The sequence below is a fragment of the Martes martes genome, assembly GCF_963455335.1.
Source record: "Martes martes genome assembly, chromosome: 15".
Lineage (NCBI taxonomy): Eukaryota > Metazoa > Chordata > Mammalia > Carnivora > Mustelidae > Martes > Martes martes.
This window is the reverse complement of record NC_137903.1, coordinates 5345342-5361795: the sequence shown is the minus strand read 5'-3', so window position 1 is coordinate 5361795 and position 16454 is coordinate 5345342. Positions and strand designations below refer to the sequence as shown.

Genomic DNA, 16454 nt, shown 5'->3' with positions numbered 1-16454 from the left:
CCCCCGGCAACCCTCAGTTTGTTTTGTGACATTAAGAGTCTCTTTTGGTTGTCTCACTCCTGATCCCATCTTGTTTCATTTATTCTTTTCCTCCCCCCCAAGCCCCCCACGTTGCATCATATGATAGTTGTCTTTCTCTGATTGACTTATTTCGCTAAGCATGATACCCTCTAGTTCCATCCACATCATCGCAAATGGCAAGATTTCATTTCTTTTGATGGCTGCATAATATTCCATTGTGTATATATACCACATCTTCTTTATCCATTCATCTGTGGATGGACATCTAGGTTCTTTCCATAGTTTGGCTATTGTGGACATTGCTGCTATAAACATTCGGGTGCACGTGCCCCTTCAGATCACTAAGTTTGTGTCTTTAGGGTAAATACCCAGTAGTGCGATTGCTGAGTCATAGGGTAGCTTGAGTATGACTAAAATAGCTTATGGATAATTTTTTTTATGCACACAAACCATCTTCAAGGAAGTAAATGATAATGGGGAAGTCTTATTGCCTGGGAAGTAGTTTGCTAAGATCATAACTAAGCAGCAGAGGCATGATTCAAATCAGAAAGCGTCATAGCCACTCCACTGCACCCAGCTCTGAGCCATGCCGGGCTTGCTCTTCTCTGCCTGGTGACTCTGTCTGCCCATGCACTCAGCAACCGTGTAGGCGAGAAGCCCTTACTATGCGCCGACACTGAGCTAACCACTGGGAATTGAAGGATGAGAAAGGAAGCCTAGGGTGCAGTGGGTGAGGCAGGGGGCAGAGACTAGGGTGACCCAGGAAGCAGATTGGTGGGAGCCAATGTACAGAGCTGAGAAATCCTAAGGGGTTTTGGGGGAGACCCTAGAAACAGTCTGTGGTGACTGGAGCCCAAGATGGGAGATGTGGCGACATGGCATGAGGTCAAGCTTGACAAGAAGAAAGAGAAGAGGAAAAGCCTCTTCTCCCGGGGCTGTGAGTCTCACTTTACCTTGTAGGGGATGGGGGTGCTTCTGAAGGGTTTAAAGCATGGCTGAGACGTTGTCAGCTTTGACTTTTAAGTCATAGATCCCCTGGCCTTTCTCGTATGTCTCCTCATGTCTACATCCTGTGACTTCAAAGCTACATGTGATTACTGCGGTGAACTCTAAAAAGAGGAAATATTTGTGGGCTGACATTTACACATTCACATCTGGTCAGCTGTCCTGAGGCAGGCCATTCTGCTGGTGACTACTATGGGTCTTTCTCGACCAGGGTTCCTGCTCCTGCTTGGTCTTTTCACGGGTAAGTCTGTCCCTCCCAGGCACCTCTACCTGCTGCACATTTCTCTTGCCAAGGGTGAGTTTCACTGAAGGTGCTGCCTCCCTGGGAGCCAGGCTGTGTGTGTGTGTGTGTTGCACGTGCTACCACCTCAGACCATGCAGGCCCACACTGTGTCCTTGTCATGCTCACATTTCCTCTGTTAATGAGTCACAGGGAGCCCTGGGCATCCCCACACAGGCTGATGGTGGGGGCATGCGATTGACGACCTGCCCCATCTTCATCTCGCCCATTTCAGTCATGATCCCCGTATGTCTCTTTGCCTCTCTTCCCTCCACCACCAGCCCCCGGGAGTGACCCTTCATCATGAATTGGGCTCACTGTGTCCCATAAATGACTTCAGTAGGGGATCTCAGCCTGGCACTTAGCAGCTGTTTCTGTCCCTTTAGATTCTTACTGCTTGCTCCTGTCCCCGAGGACCTGAGCGGTGGCAAGAAATAGGCTTGGGAACCAGAGTTGGGGAACAAAGCGTTTGAGAAGTCTGTGTGAGGGGCTAGGCTCTGGTCTTGCTTTTGCTTTCATTCTCCTTCAGGGGAAAACCAGTGTGTGTCATTACGAATGTCACCTGCCTTGGGGTTGTCCCCACCCTAGTCTTTAGGGGTTCTCCTGTAAGCCTGCTGGCGAATCCCTTGATACATTTAAAACTTGGCAGTGAAGGAAAGGAAAAATTTTTCTTTACGCTTGAGGTCTCCTACCCGAACTAAGAACTAAATTTATGTGAGACAGATTAACAGGAGAAAAAAACCCAAGGTTTTATGACATGTGCATGGGGGCCCAATAATGAAATTGAGACCTAAAAGAAGTGATTGAAGAGGCAGTTTTTGTACTTTTTAGACAAAGAGACAATAAATCTGTGAGGAATTGACAGGACAAAGAAAACTTAACTCTGGGCACTTCGATTAGTAAGGAATTCTAAACAGACTTTGGGCTGGGGGAATGAATTAGTAAAAAAGTAACAAGGGTTGTTTGTAAGCGTTCTTGGCTCTAAATTTCCTGCTTCTGGTGATCCGGCTTCTCCTTACCTCCTGGTCCAGGCAGGCTGCCTTTCACAAGGGAGATCTGTTTCCTGCTTTCAGGGGACAGCGGGGGGTCTGAGTGTCCTTGTGCGGACTGGCTCTTAAGTCACTTATTTAAATAATCAATAGGCCCCAGTGGCCCATCTTGGGGTGGCCTGCCCTTGTCACCTATCACAGTTGATAAAGAACCTTTACCTAAGTTCAACAACAACAACGACAACAACAACTCTGATTCCCACAACAGATTTGTGATATCGATAAGGCACACAGGATTACACATATTTTGTGATGACAGATGGAGGCTCAGGGAGATTAGGTGATGTCTTCTGGTGCACGGTCTGGAAGGCAGCACGGCCGGCTGTGGGAATACAGTGGTGCCGTGGAAACTCAGAGAGCAGTGTCCTCGGCCACGGCGGCAGAACTGGCGTGGAGATTCCTGCGAGGTCCCCCTCATCCCCACTTGCCTATCCCCACACAGAGCAAGCTCATCTGAGAGCTTGCGTCTCTCCATGGCGTCCAGGCCAGGTGCTCTGTGGTCCCCGCCCACAGGGGCATCCCCCGGGCCCATGGTCAAATAATGGGTAAGACAGGTCCTGCCTTAAAAAATGTTCACAGTTCAGTTCAGTTCTGGAAACATCCATTGGGACTCTTGTGTGTCAGGTCCTGTGCTGGGTGTGGGGTGGGAATAGGGGTCAGCGGGTCCCTGGGAGGAATTAGGTATGATGAGAGCCCATTTCTGGCCACACAGTGTGGTTGACGGAGCACCGTCTTTGGGGTCAGGTGAACTTGGATCTTCATGCAGACTCTGCTGCTTCCGAGCTGGGGACTGGAGACAAGTGTCTTAAGCTCTTTGTGTGTCAAGATGTTAATCTTTCAAATGGGAAGAAGAGCCCCCACCTTACAAATTTCTTGGGACGCCAGATAAGAGAACGTGTTTACCCTACCGGGCGCGGTGTCTGGCATTGGGATTCATGTCCTGATCTGGTCCCTCTGTGTCTCCCCTCACTTGGGTCCAGAAACAGGATTCAGACCAAGAGATTCCACACACCTGCACGGCAGCAAACCCTGAGGCTAACGTACCCAGATACTCATTCCCATCCATCTCTCTCCTTGGGGAGCTTGTGAACTATGTGGAAAGACATGCACACAGCATCTATATGAATCCGGGTGAAGTAAATGCTTAAAACCAAATAAGCCAACAAAAGCACAGAGGCTAAAGGAAACCGGGGTGGGCAGGGCTGGACCGGAAGTATGGAGCCCAACCCGTGAGAAGCCCTTGAATGAGGCCTGATGTGTTACTGCATCTGAGGGTGCAAGAAGGAGCCACACTGTTCAGTCGCCGTGGGGGTCCCCCAGCCAGATTTCAGGCCCTGGGCCCCATGTGGGGCGAGGAGGGTGCTGCTGATGTCCACACCTGCCGCCCTGCTATGCTTTCCATCAGCGTGCACGATTCTCTGGGTGCAGCCAAGGTAGCCCCACAGAAGACGTGGACGCCAGGCTGTTGAGTGGACTCTGGTTGGGGGCACAGAATGCAGACCTGCCCCCAGCTTGGGGTGCCCAGTCCCCCAGGACAGCAGCCCCCTCCCACCCCTTGGACCCACACCTACCCTCTCAGGACTTCTTGGGTCAACTTGGCAAAGTGACTCACCACCTGGCCCGGGAACAGTGATGCGGCAGGCAGTCCTGTGTCCCACTCTGAATCAGGACCCAGATCCTTCCTGAGCCACTCCAAACCACTGAGCTGCACACCTGGGTCAGTTTCAGATTTTCTGTTTCCTGGGACAGTGTGGCAGTGTTGCAAAAATATTCCAACGGTCACACGACTGAGCACTGTTTTTTTGCATTTCTTGATGAGGGTGCTGGTGAGTTTCGGTCAGAGTGCGAACAAGGTGCAGTCACCAACTTGTTTCAGTGACATCAAGAATCTTGAATAACATTTAAGCCCACAAAGTCCTGGAAGATGGCACTCCCTGCCTCACAGGTGAGAAAGTCAGGACTCAGAGAGGCATAAGTCACCTCCCAAGATCATACAGCTAGTACCTTGCAAGGGTTTGAACTCGGGCAGTCTGACTAGTGCTGTGGTGCTTCTGCTCTTCTCCCGAGTAGCTTGGTGTTGAATGACTGTCCCCTGACTCCCCTCCAACTTGCTTGGCCAGCCCAGCACTAGCCTTCCTTCTAGGAAGGTGTTCACAGAACCCAGGCGGAGCCTCAGTTTGCTTCTGCTGAACACAGTCTGAACGTGCCATGATGTGGGATGCTGCAGGGTGGTGTCTGCTTCGGTGGGGCTGGGCTAACTGAGTTCTGATCTGATTGCCTGGATCAGCAAAAGGGTGGCTCAGGGTAACCACAGAGCTCTTCTACAGGCACCTCCCAAGAACTTTCCTTTCTCTCTGTTCCATTCAACATCTGCAACCCTAGCCCAGCCTCTATGAATTATTTTATTATATGTGAATTAGTTACTGTAAATGCTGAAGGAGACCACTTCGCCATGAAGGGAAGGGGCTGGACTGGACTTGTGCTCCTGTTCTACCAGCAGCCAGCTATGTCACCTGGGGCAAGCCATGTTATTTCTTTGCGTCTCTGTGGTCTCATCTATAAAATGGGAATAATCATCCCTTCCCTGACTCTCTCGGGCCTGTTGTGAGCCTCTGGCTTAGTCGGGCTGCCCTTGAAGCTTCTGATCTGTGTCTCTGCAGGGACAGGGGTTTCCGGACAGGACCCAGACCCTGTGACGGTAACTGGGACCCTAGGGGGGTCTGTCACTCTGCCTCTGCAGCTACAGGCTGGACAGCCAGTGGAGAGCATCTCTTGGATGTCCCGTTCCTCCTCCATGGCCATAGCCACCGTAACCTTGGCAGAAGCAGGAGGGCCAGACACCTTCCACCAGGCAGACTCCCGGTACTGGGGTCGTGTGAGTGTGGTGGGGCCAGGCTACTCCCTTCAGATCAGCAACCTGAGCTGGAACGACGCGGGGCCCTACCGAGCCCATGTGAACCTGAGGGGCTCCCGCATCACCCGCACCCGGGAGTACCGACTGCAAGTGCACGGTGAGTGTCCCGCCTGCGGCCACAGGTGTGGGGCGGCGCCTGTCTTTCAGGCTTTCTAACGGCCTTTCCCACACCTGTTTCAGTAACATTTATGGTTTTCCCGATTACAAAGCTAACAGTGCACACTCACTATAAAAAAACACGAGAAACCACGTGAAGTAGAGCTGCCCGGGAGCATCTCCTGAACAACGTGAAGGCCCAGGATGTGGCCCAGGCTGTGGCCGCAGAGCCCCCGGGTCTGTGGTGGGCAGAGAAGGGACCTCAGCCCCGAGAACTCAGTCACACCACAGCCCTCTTGAGCTTGCTCGAGGCTGAAGTAGGAGCCGCCCCGTCGGGGGAGGGGAAGCTCCCGGGAGCTCGAGAGCTCTGCAGAGTGCGGGAGCACTGGGGTCACACTGCTTAAAGGTACTTAAGGGTTGTTTCAGGAGGGAAAACTGCAACAGAGACACCAGCGGTGGGGGCAGGCGGCCCAGCAGCAAGGAGGGTGGGCTGATGCAGCCAGTAGAGATACAATAAGCCAGTTTTAGATTCAGACCGCTTATTACTCATACAGAATGTGAAAGAGTCACCTGGGTCCCTCACCCCAGGAAGAATGACAAAAGGTGCTGGATGACCACAATGCAGGGGCAGGAACACCCCCTTGCCAGAGAACCAGCTCTGGGTGGGGGGCTCTTCAGCTCTGTCCGGAGCAGGGGAGCAGGAAGCCCCTTCCTCAGGAGTGCATCCCAGCGGAGACGGTGGGGTTGGCGGAGAGGGTTTTCGGCATGTCAGGGCCACTGCCCTCTCCTGTTCTGGGAGGATCCCAGGGCACTTTGCTAAGACTCAGATCAGCTGTGGTTCCAGTCTTTGCCCGAGGGACATGGCCGAGGTCGCGAGGGGCAGTGGCCGAGCTGCCCGCTCCCCCCACACTGGGAAGCAAGAAGATGCAGGTGTGAGTGCGGACGAACACGGGGAAGCTCACTGATGGAGGGAAAGCAGAGAAGCTTTTCAGCCTTGAGTCATGCGTTAGGAAATACTCCTATTTGATGAGGCAACTTTTTTAGTGTGAGAAAATGGACTTGCTTCCTGGGGAGAAAGCGTTTCTGCCACAAATCAGGCCTGGGTAGGCCATGGCCTGTTCTCAGACAGCTCGAGGGCACACCGGGGCTTTGGGGACCTTGGTGGGACTAGGGTGGTCCGGGGCTGGTGGGGGAGCCCCTCTCCTCGGCTCCAGCGAGGAGCCAGCCGCTCTCCAAGTCACTGCAACCTCACGACAGCCCTGCAGCCAGCAGCCGGAGACGGGTTTTTCTTCTGGGCTGCCGAAACCAGTCTCAGAGAAAAGTGACACAGAGGTAGAAAGTGGCAGAGCCAGAATTAGAACTCAGGCCCCTGATGCCACATCCTGAGTGTCTGGTTTGTCCTGTGTTTATGGGCTTGAGCTAGAGAGGATGCTGAGGGGAAAGGGGCCTGCGGGAGGAGTCACAGAGGAAGGATCTGGGTTCCAGAGGACCACGCGGAGGGGAGGCGGCCCAAAGTCGCCCAGCCTGCCTTCTCCCCGGGGGGCATTCTGGGTGGTGGGCCCTATTTTTGCCAGTTGAGCTGCCCCTGGGGCTGCCATCAGGTGGCAGGATAACAGAGCAGCCTTCTCCCCACACCCGGTGGCTCTGCTGAGCCTGTCCCGTCCACTCTCTCAGCTACTCTTCCTGTCACTGTCAAACTCACTGGCTCTGGCCTGGGGACACAGCCAGAACGTGGAAACCTTAAGGAAGCATCTGAGCTCCTGGTCCTGGGGGAAGAGGGGTGGGGTGCAGCTTGAGGGGAGTACACTGGAGTGGGAGCGGGAGAGCCCTCAAAGCCAAGGGCCAGATCTTCTGGGAGCCTCCAGGAGCTCGGGCATCCGGGGGCTGGAAGTGTCCTGCAGAGACCCCTCCTGGGAAGAGATGTAATTACAACACGGTTCTGTGAGGTGTGTACACACGACCTTCATGTAGTTAGGGCGGGGGGTGGGAACCCAGGCTCGGGGGGGTCAGATCCAATGGGTTTGGGTCTGGGAATCCTCATTTAAAAGACAGGACTCTGGGCAAGTTACTTGAAGCTCTCTGAGCCCATTACACAGAGTAGGTGCCCAACCTCTGCTCCCTACTTCACACAGTGGTTCTGGGAATCAGTGATGCTCGGTGGCCGGGCCTCGTGAAGCCCAAAACTCTCCAGTAGCTGTGGGCAGATTCTGCCTCCGTTTCTCCTTGTGCGTACTCAGGAGGAGGCAGAGTCTTGGCCTCAATGCGTTGTGCCTTCTGCCCTGTGAAGGGAGGCCACACCGTCCTCGGTTGGTTCATTTTGTGCCCACAGAGCAGCTGGCCCAGCCCCGTGTCACACTGAGCTCCAGGGTCGGCGAGAATGGACACTGTATCTTCATTCTGACGTGTGTGGCCGACAGCAGAAGAGGCTCTGTGACCTACAGCTGGCTACCTCTGGGACCCCGGACGGTTGTGTCCCATGGAGGGTCTGTCCTCAGTGTTTCCTCAGGGCCCGGGGACAGGGCTCTGACCTTCACCTGTGTGGTCAAGAACCCAGTCAGTAACAGCAGCTCCCTCCCCGTCTCAGTGCCGTCCTCGTGTCCAGGTACCTGGGACCTGAGCACGCTCTGTGCCCTGGGACTCTGAAGTGGACAGAGGTGGGGCGCAGAGTCCACTTCAGGCCCCAGGGAGAACACTGTCGAGGGAGTGGGGTGGGTGCGTTGGGGCAGTGTGGTCAGGGGAGGGTGGGGAAGGCCCACCGGAGTCCATGTGGACGCTGGAGGGGTTTGGGCAGGAGGAGCCCCACCGGGCCTGGGTGGCCCTGAGCGCATAGGGGAGAACCTGGCATTGAAGCTGTGGTTTTCTGTCTGTCTGCAGGGCCAGGAATCCTGGGAGGGGAGACCGTAGGGGAGATAGTGACCGGTCTCCTCGGGGACTTGGCCATTTTGCCCCTGGAGCTCCCGGTTGGGCAGGAAGTGGAAAGGGTCACCTGGAGCTCTGGAGGGCTTGCTGCCGTTATGCAACGAGGGCCAGGAGGCCAGCCCGTCCTGGCTGCCGGGACTCAGGGACTAAGCAGCAGACGGTGGCATGCCCTCCCCGACAGCTACTCTCTTCAGATCAGGCCCCTGACGCTGCAGGACTCCGGCCTCTACAGAGCCTGGATCACCCTGCAGAGTCCCCTGATCAACATCACCAAGGATTTCACCCTGCGTGTCTATGGTGAGGGGCGTGGAGGGCCCACATTTGAACTTTGACCTTTCCTCTCTCCCCTGCTTGGCCAGACCAGAGTCTGCTCAGAGCTCGAACTTTCCTTCCTTGCACAGAGACGCTGCAGGAGCCCAATATCACTGTCAGCTCCCAGATCATGAAGGATGGGGCCTGCTACATCACTCTGATCTGCTCCCTGCAGCAGGCTGGAGAGGACGTCCAGTACAGATGGGCGCCCCTCGGCCAGGGGGCAGTTATGTCCCACGGAGGAACCACTCTCCAAGTCTCCTGGAGACCGGGGGCCAGCGACAGCTATCGCTGCACTGCCAGCAACCCGGTCAGCCAGAGGTCCAGCTCCATCCCTGCCGGGCCCCTCTGCTCAGGTAACCCCGCCCTGGGGTGAGTCCTCCTCCCTGTAGGGCCAGGGGCTCAGCACCTCCACCTGCCATCTTCCTGGTGGAAGGAAAGGAGGGCAGGATTTTCGGCAGTGGGGAGTGTCTCTGGGGTGGCAGGAAGTGTGGGCTCTGGGGCCGCCCTCCCAGGATGTCCAGCTTCGGACTGTCAGCCGCAGCCTCCATGCCTGGGCACTCACCTCATTTCTGGGACTCCCCGAGGGAAAGAGCTTCCCCCAGCCCACTCAGTCCTGCCCAGCCCACTGAGGAGGCATTGCAGACGTCCCTGGCCACGTCCTCAGTGAAGCCTGGAGCTGCTGTAAGACAGAAATCCCAGGCTGTGCCCCTCCGGCGTCAAGGGCGGCCTCTCCCGGTTTCCATAGGCCGTGGCAGGACACGGCCCCAGTGACACAAACTCATGGTGTCCCTTTCCTCTTCTCGGCCGCCTTCTGAGCATCTCTCCGCACCCGTCTCTGGTTCCTTACCAACCACTTGCTCTTCGACCCTTTGTGGCTGGTCTGCCCCCAGCGGCCTCCTCATTGCTAAGTCCAGGGCCACTCCTCACTTGCGTTCTCCTCAGCCCGCTCTCCTCGAGGCCCTGGGCCGCTGGCTTCTGGGGGGGTCTTCTCTTGTATCGCAGTCCTTTAGGGTCCTGTCCAGGGCTCTCTGTTGCCCCAGGGCAGAATGCTGGGTGTCATTAAGAACCCCGGTTTCCCACTGCTGCCTGTCTGTGCTCACACTCCCAGTTACTCCACTCTCTCCCCTCTGAATCCCCTGCTGATCACGCTCCTCGGGGGGTGAGTTCTGAAACAGAGATGCTCGGGTTATTTTTCTGCCTTAAACCTTGTGGTGTCTGCCCACCATCAAGGTATAAAAATATTATCCCCTCTTCATTCATTTAAGCAACTCATGTTTACAGAGCATTTATTATTATTATTATTATTATTTTAATTGAGATACAGTTAATGTATAATATTAGTTCCAGGTGTGTAACACCATGAGTCAACATTTATATCATCATGAAATGCTCACCAAGATGTGTCCCACGCAAAGTTATCACAGTATCATTGACTGTATTTCCTATGCTGTACTTTTCACTCTCACGACTTATTCTTTGAAGGAGCATTTTATAACCTTACGAGCTTTTTAAAATTTTTTTGAGAGAGAGAGCACATGTCTGTGTGCAAGTGGGGGGTGGGAGGAGCAGAGAGAGAGGGAGAGAAAATCTAAAGCCGGCTCCACGATCAATGTAGACTCCACTGTGGGGTTCGATCCCCTGACCCTGAGATCATGACCTGAGCCAAAACCAAGAGTCAGATGCTTAACTGACTGAACCACCCAGATGCCCCTTACAGAGGATTTTTTAAAAGATTTTGTTTGCCAAAGAGAGAGAGAATGAGAACACGGGGTGGGGGAGAGGAGGAGAGAGAGAAGCAGACTCCTCACTGAGCAGGGAGCCCAGTGTGGAACTCCATCCCAGGACCCTGAGATCATGCCCCAATCTAAAGGCAGATACTTAACTGACTGAGCCACCCAAGCTCCCCTAGAGCATTTTTAAAAAGATTTTATTTGTCAGTCAACTCTGTGCCCAATGTGGTGCTTGGACCCCCAACCTTGAGATCAAGAGTTGCATGTTCCACCAACTGAGCCAGCCAGGCACCCCCGGAGCATTTTTAAGGTGACTTGTGTTCTTCTAGGCATTGAGGGTAGAGTGAAGAAGAGGTCTGGGTGAATGGCCACTCCTCAGGGAACTGTCACAGTTGTCACAAGGTGCAGCTAACCCTACTAAATGATTTGATTGGGTACTGAGCATGTTGTATTAGGGCCCTCATCTGGATCTGTCTTCTCCTTTGAATGAGACCAAAGCCCTTTTTCATCCTCTCTATATCTCCAATACACAGCATGGAGTAGGCCTGGAAAATGTGAATCTGACGGTGATTCGGGGAGAAGCCAGTGCTGGGTATAACGGGGCACGAGGAAACATGGTAGTTGGCTGTGGACGCTAACGTTCTCCCCGCCTCTCCATGGGGCCCAGAGGGCAGTTCATCTCTCTCCCCGAGACTCAGCTTCCTTACGGGCCTCCAGTCCACGGAATCCTCTTCTTGGAATCTCTTCCCCTGCCTGCCTGTCTTCTGCCTCTTGTCTTCCCTTCCTTTTACCCCAGTGGCTAACCTGTGGTCATTGCTTCCTTCAGCCTCCTTCCTACCCTGCTCCTGGAAGAAGGAATTTCTTCTCTTTTTGATCCTGGGAGCTTTGCAGATTGAGTAGATTAACTCTGACAAGTGGAGAAGCCAAGAGGACTGCGAGAAGGTGTCACCCTGTGAGACACAGAGATAAAGAATTCTGTCCCTGAAGCGCCACCTGCCAGCATCTCCTGGTGAGAAGGACATCCGTCCCTGTTAATACATAAAACCTATTTCATTTACATACAGTTCAAAATTGTCAAGAAACTGCTACATATCTTCTGTTTAAAATGACCTGTTTATATTTTATTTAATCACCTTTAGAGTGTTCAGACAGAAAAGAGGACTTATTCATTTATTCATTTAAGAAAAGTTGCATGTTTGTGAGGCGCCTGGATGGCTCAGTTGGTTAAGCCTCTGCCTTCAGCTCAGGTCATGATCCCAGGGTCCACATCAGGCTCTCCACTCAGCAGGGAGCCTGTTTCCCCCTCTCTCTCTGCCTCCCTCTCTGCCTCCTTGTGATCTCTGTCAAATAAATAAATACAATCTTTAAAAAAAAAAAAGAAGGTTTGTGACATGATTAAGTGTTGTGAATATACGTATTCATCTTCTGTTAACTTTGAAGTAAATGGGCTAAAAGAGCCCAGATTGAACTTAACTTTCATCTTCTTGGAGCAGCCTTTTGATCACCTTATTTATGCAAATCTTTCCTCTTATTCATAATCATTGTACCCAGCTCAATTTTGTCAAAATTATCACAATTTGTAAATACATATTTATTTGTTGGATTTTTTTTTTTGCTCACTTCCTGTCTCCCCCACAAGATGTTTAGTTCCCAGAGCTGTATTTGTTTAGTTCACAACATAAATTCAGATGGCAATAGAGTGCTTAGCTTATGGCAAATATTTCAATATTTTTTGAATAAATGAATAACTAATGGATGAGAGTTAAGAACCTTTTTTCTTGGGGCGCCTGGGTGGCTCAGCGGGTTAAAGCCTCTGCCTTCGGCTCAGGTCGTGATCCCGGGGTCTTGGGATCGAGCCCCATGTCGGGCTCTCTGCTCAGCGGGGAGCCTGCTTCCTCCTCTCTCTCTCTGCCTGCTTCTCTGCCTACTTGTGATTTCTGACTGTCAAATAAATAATAAAATAAAATCTTAAAAAAAAAAAAAAAGAACCTTTTTTCTTAAGATCCAAGGACTATCAGATTTCATAATCATTTGGAATCTGTACCAGTGTGTGTGTTTTCTTTCTGCTTTTGACAGAGGAGGAAGGAAATGGAATCCTTATCCTGAAATTTCTGTCGTTAGGCCATCTCAGGCAGCCACTTTGGCATTCAGATTATGCTGAGCTGAAAACAGTCAAGGCCCAAAAGACTTAGGGAAGAAGCTTTGACAACCCCCAGTCCCAAGAATTTAGACAGAGGACCAGCTCCAAGAAGATAAACTTCACTATAGATAACTACAGTATAATAGGAACTAAGGGTGGCAGACAGGGAGGAATTTAGCAAATTCTGTTAAAATTCCTCTCTATGTCCCATTGTTTCTGTGTGGCCCGGCAGGCATTTGTTTTTATCATTTATTCTTTTTCATCTTCCTGTGAATTGACTTCCTTTCCTTTGAAGTCCCAGACCCCTATCCCCTTCTCCTTATATCAGGATGACATATATTCCCCATTTTGCCTGTCTTTGGAATTTCCATGTATATGTGGATTTAATTTGTACAAAACTAAATCTGATTTTCTCCTGTCGATCCGTCTGTGACAATTTGATTCTTTGTTTAGCTAGAAGGATATTGAAAAGCAGAGGAAATTCTTCCTTCCCAACATCTTCGAAGGAGCTTGCTTGCATCTAAGTAGTTTCCTTGACCCTCTGTAATGGGTTTCTCCCACTGCAGTCACTGAAATTTTAGAAGCACAACTCCTCTGGCCCAGACACAGACTTTCTTCTTTGCAGGTCTCACTGTGTCCAGAGTCTTTGCATGGGCTCTGCCCTCGGATCAAGCTCTCCTTTCCTGTAAGGAGCTCTTACTTACGGGTAGACTGTAGCTCAATCATCATTGTGTGGGAGAAGCCTTCCCTGATCCTGGCAACAGCCCCCATTACAGGTTATCCTTATACCATGCATCTTTTTGTTTATACAAGTCATTGTTGCTGTGATGGTATTTGGAGATAATTTGATTCTTGGCCTCTAAAAAGGAAACTCTTTTCTCTCTCTACTGCACCAACTACAGGAAACTTTTCTGTTCTTTTCTACTCAAAGTGAACACATTTCACACTAAATGTGTGGCTTTCCCCCCTACACCAACCATTCTCAGTCCCCAAAGACTGCTCCCACTTCAGAGGCCAATTACAAGTCTGGGCCTGCCATACTTCTGACCAAGGTTTATGAGGTATAGTCTAAGGCTTCCACAACTCCCTCCTGGGGGTCAAGAATTTGCTAGAATGGCTCACAGAACTAAGGAAAAACAGTTTACTTACTACATTTCTGGTTTATTACAAAAGGAAACATCTCAGGAATAGTCAAAAGGAAGAAATGGACAGGGCAAAGTATGTAGGGGGTGTGTGTGTGGAGGGTCTGTGCTCCCTCTAGGTGTCCCACTCCCCAGTACCTCCATGTGCTCACCAATCCGGAAGTCCTCTGAACCCCTCTGTCTGGGGTCTTTTTATGGAGGCATCATTATATAAGCATGATTGATTAATCACCAAACATTGGTGACAGAATTTTACCTCCAGCCTCTCTCCCATCCCTGGCTGTTGGGGGTAGGAGAAAATAGGGCTGAAGTTCCAAACCTCTAACCATTTCTTGATTCTCCAGGCAACCAGCCCTGAGGCTATCCAGGCGCCTCCAGCCACCAGGCACCTCATTAGCATACAAAAAGACACTTATCTCTTTGAAGATTCCAGGGATTTTAGGAGCTGTTTGGGAGAAAACTGGGAGGAAGACAAAATCTATATTATTATCTTCCAATTTTACAGCCTCCCTCAGAATTAAGCACCCGAAGGATAGAGACCTCTGTTTGGTCACTGCTCTATTTTCTGTGTTCAGCTCAGTGTCTGGTACTTGGTGGTGCCCAGTAAGGAATGCGTGCGTGGTTGAGTGAATGCCTGCCTGACATGGTACAGACACCTTCTTTCCTCCCCCACCAGAGTTTCTGGATTTATGAGCTGTATTAGCAGCTCCTACACCCCAAACCACACAGCTTTGGGTGCTGCATTTCATGGACCTTGACATGAAATGTGGCTTCCTGCCCCAACACGTGGGTGGTTTCCTTTACCTGCTGACTGAGCTCATGAGGTGAATGCTTTTTCTGCACATGGATTTGGAAAAGTTCCTACTGAGAGTCCAGGCTTCAGATCTATTGGGGTATCCCTGGGCTTGGTTTTGTCACTGGTTTAAAAAGAGGGAGGGAGGGCTGATTCTAATTATTTCACCATTCGGACTGGCTTAGAGGAGAGGGGGTGGGGCACAGACGCATTCTAAACCCGGGCAGGCAGGCAGTCGTTAGTCTCCCCTCCTGATCTTTGCCTGCTCTGAAGCTCCCCCGACCTCAAACCACCCACTCTGAGGCAGAGTAATCTTTTCCTCTGATCATCACGTTTTAGGGGCTTCACTCTTCTTCCCACCTCATTCTCACCTGGAGGAGTCACTTTCCGTCCTCTCCCACTGCACGCCTCCCACCCCCAAGATGGGGGGGTCTCAGAATTTCCCCTCAACTCCTCACAGTGGGTCACACCTCTTTATACTCACTGAACACTTATTTAAAATTTCTTCCACTCCATTATGTAATACATCCTTTCTCTTTAAGGAACTTTTGGAAAATTAAGACAAGCAGAAGAAAACCAAGCCACTGAAGATATCACCTCCCCACAAAACCCAGCTTTCATATTTTGATGTTTTTTCTCCCAAGTTTTTCTTTGCATTGGTGTTTTAAAAACAGTTGTACTCATACAGCACATTACATTTCACTTTGTACTTTCCTTCACTTGGGATATTGTAGGGCAGGGAAAGTAATCTTCTCTGTACCTTCCTAGATTCTGTGGCTAAGACCCTCCATCTCCCGTAACAAAAGATTAACAAGGGGGGCACCTGGGTGGCTCAGTGGGTTAAAGCCTCTGCTTTCAGCTCAGGTCATGATCCTAGGGTCCTGGGATGGAACCGCATCGGGGCTCTTTGCTCAGCGGGGATCCTGCTTCCTCCTCTCTCTGCCTGCCTCTCTGTCTACTTGTGATCTCTGTCTGTCAAATAAATAAATAAAATCTTAAAAAAAAAGATTAACAAGAGAAAAAAAACCCAGAAGTTTAATAACATGTATGCCTCCTGTATACCATATATAGATACCCAGGAAACTGCGTAAAACTCCCCGAAATGCCCCAAGCCACCATCTTAAATATCATCTTCAGCTAAAGGCAAAAGGAAGTTGTTTTGAGGGGGAAGCTTTTTATGGGAAGTTATCAGGAAAAGGACAGTAAAGTGTGTGTTGTCATGTAGTAAGATTCTTTTATAATTCAGAGTCATCCTTCTCTTTCTGATATAGGAGGGAGATACCTGTACATTTGGAGATTTCCTTTGTAAATGTAATTGTCCCTTACAAAAGAGACAAAAGATCTTCTCCTGCATCTGTTCTTTCTTTCAAATAATCAACTTAACATAATCCTTATGATCAAGAGGCATATTTTGGGGTGGCACACTCAACTATCCTTCAGAGTCATTACGTTTTCTAGCTTTATAACCCGTAATTCCTAACATCTGTATCACGTCACCTTTCCCTGTGGTTAGAGTCTTAGGTAGTTTCATAGAATATCACTATAACATCACTCTAACAAATGGCAACATAATAAATATTTTTGTATGTAAATCTCATGGTGTCTTTTTGAGACAATATGATTTTCAATCCCATTCTTGCCCAGGAAGCATTGTTTTTAAGTTCTTTCAACACAGAGGAAAATAAATTCCCAATTTCTCTCTCTCCTCCTGCCCCCTTTGCTATAAGCCAGTGCTGAGACAAATTTCTAGGTCCAAGACAGACCACTTCTGTCCAAGGTGCCATGTAAGCAAACCAAAAGTTGGATAACTTTTATGTTCCTGCAAATGCTCTGTTTGATCAGAAACCCAGTGGTATTTCCAACCCACTAATCTCCAAATGCCAAGCCAAACTGGGACATTTGCATTCCAAATGGGTCTGATTTTGTGGCTCTAGTCATTCAGACATTTTCTATTTTTCTCTTCCTCATTCTTTATTCTTTATCTTATAAAGTCTTCCAGCCTTCTGCCCCATTTTGCACATCTCCAAAAGGAGACTGCCCATTTCATGAA

At 50.6% G+C, this 16454-nt stretch overlaps 1 protein-coding gene across 1 annotated transcript; it reads left to right on the top strand.

Moving 5' to 3' along the window:
* Nucleotides 1-1191: 1191 nt before the first annotated feature.
* On the top strand, nt 1192-12083 carry LOC308356075 (T-lymphocyte surface antigen Ly-9-like). Its single transcript, XM_080824751.1, has 6 exons — nt 1192-1267; nt 5016-5366; nt 7695-7967; nt 8240-8581; nt 8686-8952; nt 11156-12083. Exons 1-6 carry the CDS (start codon nt 1219-1221, stop codon nt 11227-11229), a joined length of 1356 nt encoding a protein of 451 aa, XP_080680877.1. The 5' UTR covers nt 1192-1218; the 3' UTR covers nt 11230-12083.
* Nucleotides 12084-16454: the final 4371 nt, after the last annotated feature.

Bases quoted from the DNA above. Each gene is read 5' to 3' on its own strand.
- LOC308356075 (XM_080824751.1), top strand. From the start codon at position 1,219: ATGGGTCTTTCTCGACCAGGGTTCCTGCTCCTGCTTGGTCTTTTCACG. The intron at 7,968-8,239 runs GTACCTGGGACC...GTCTGTCTGCAG, and splicing joins AGTGCCGTCCTCGTGTCCAG to GGCCAGGAATCCTGGGAGGG. The intron at 8,953-11,155 runs GTAACCCCGCCC...TGCTTCCTTCAG, and splicing joins TGCCGGGCCCCTCTGCTCAG to CCTCCTTCCTACCCTGCTCC.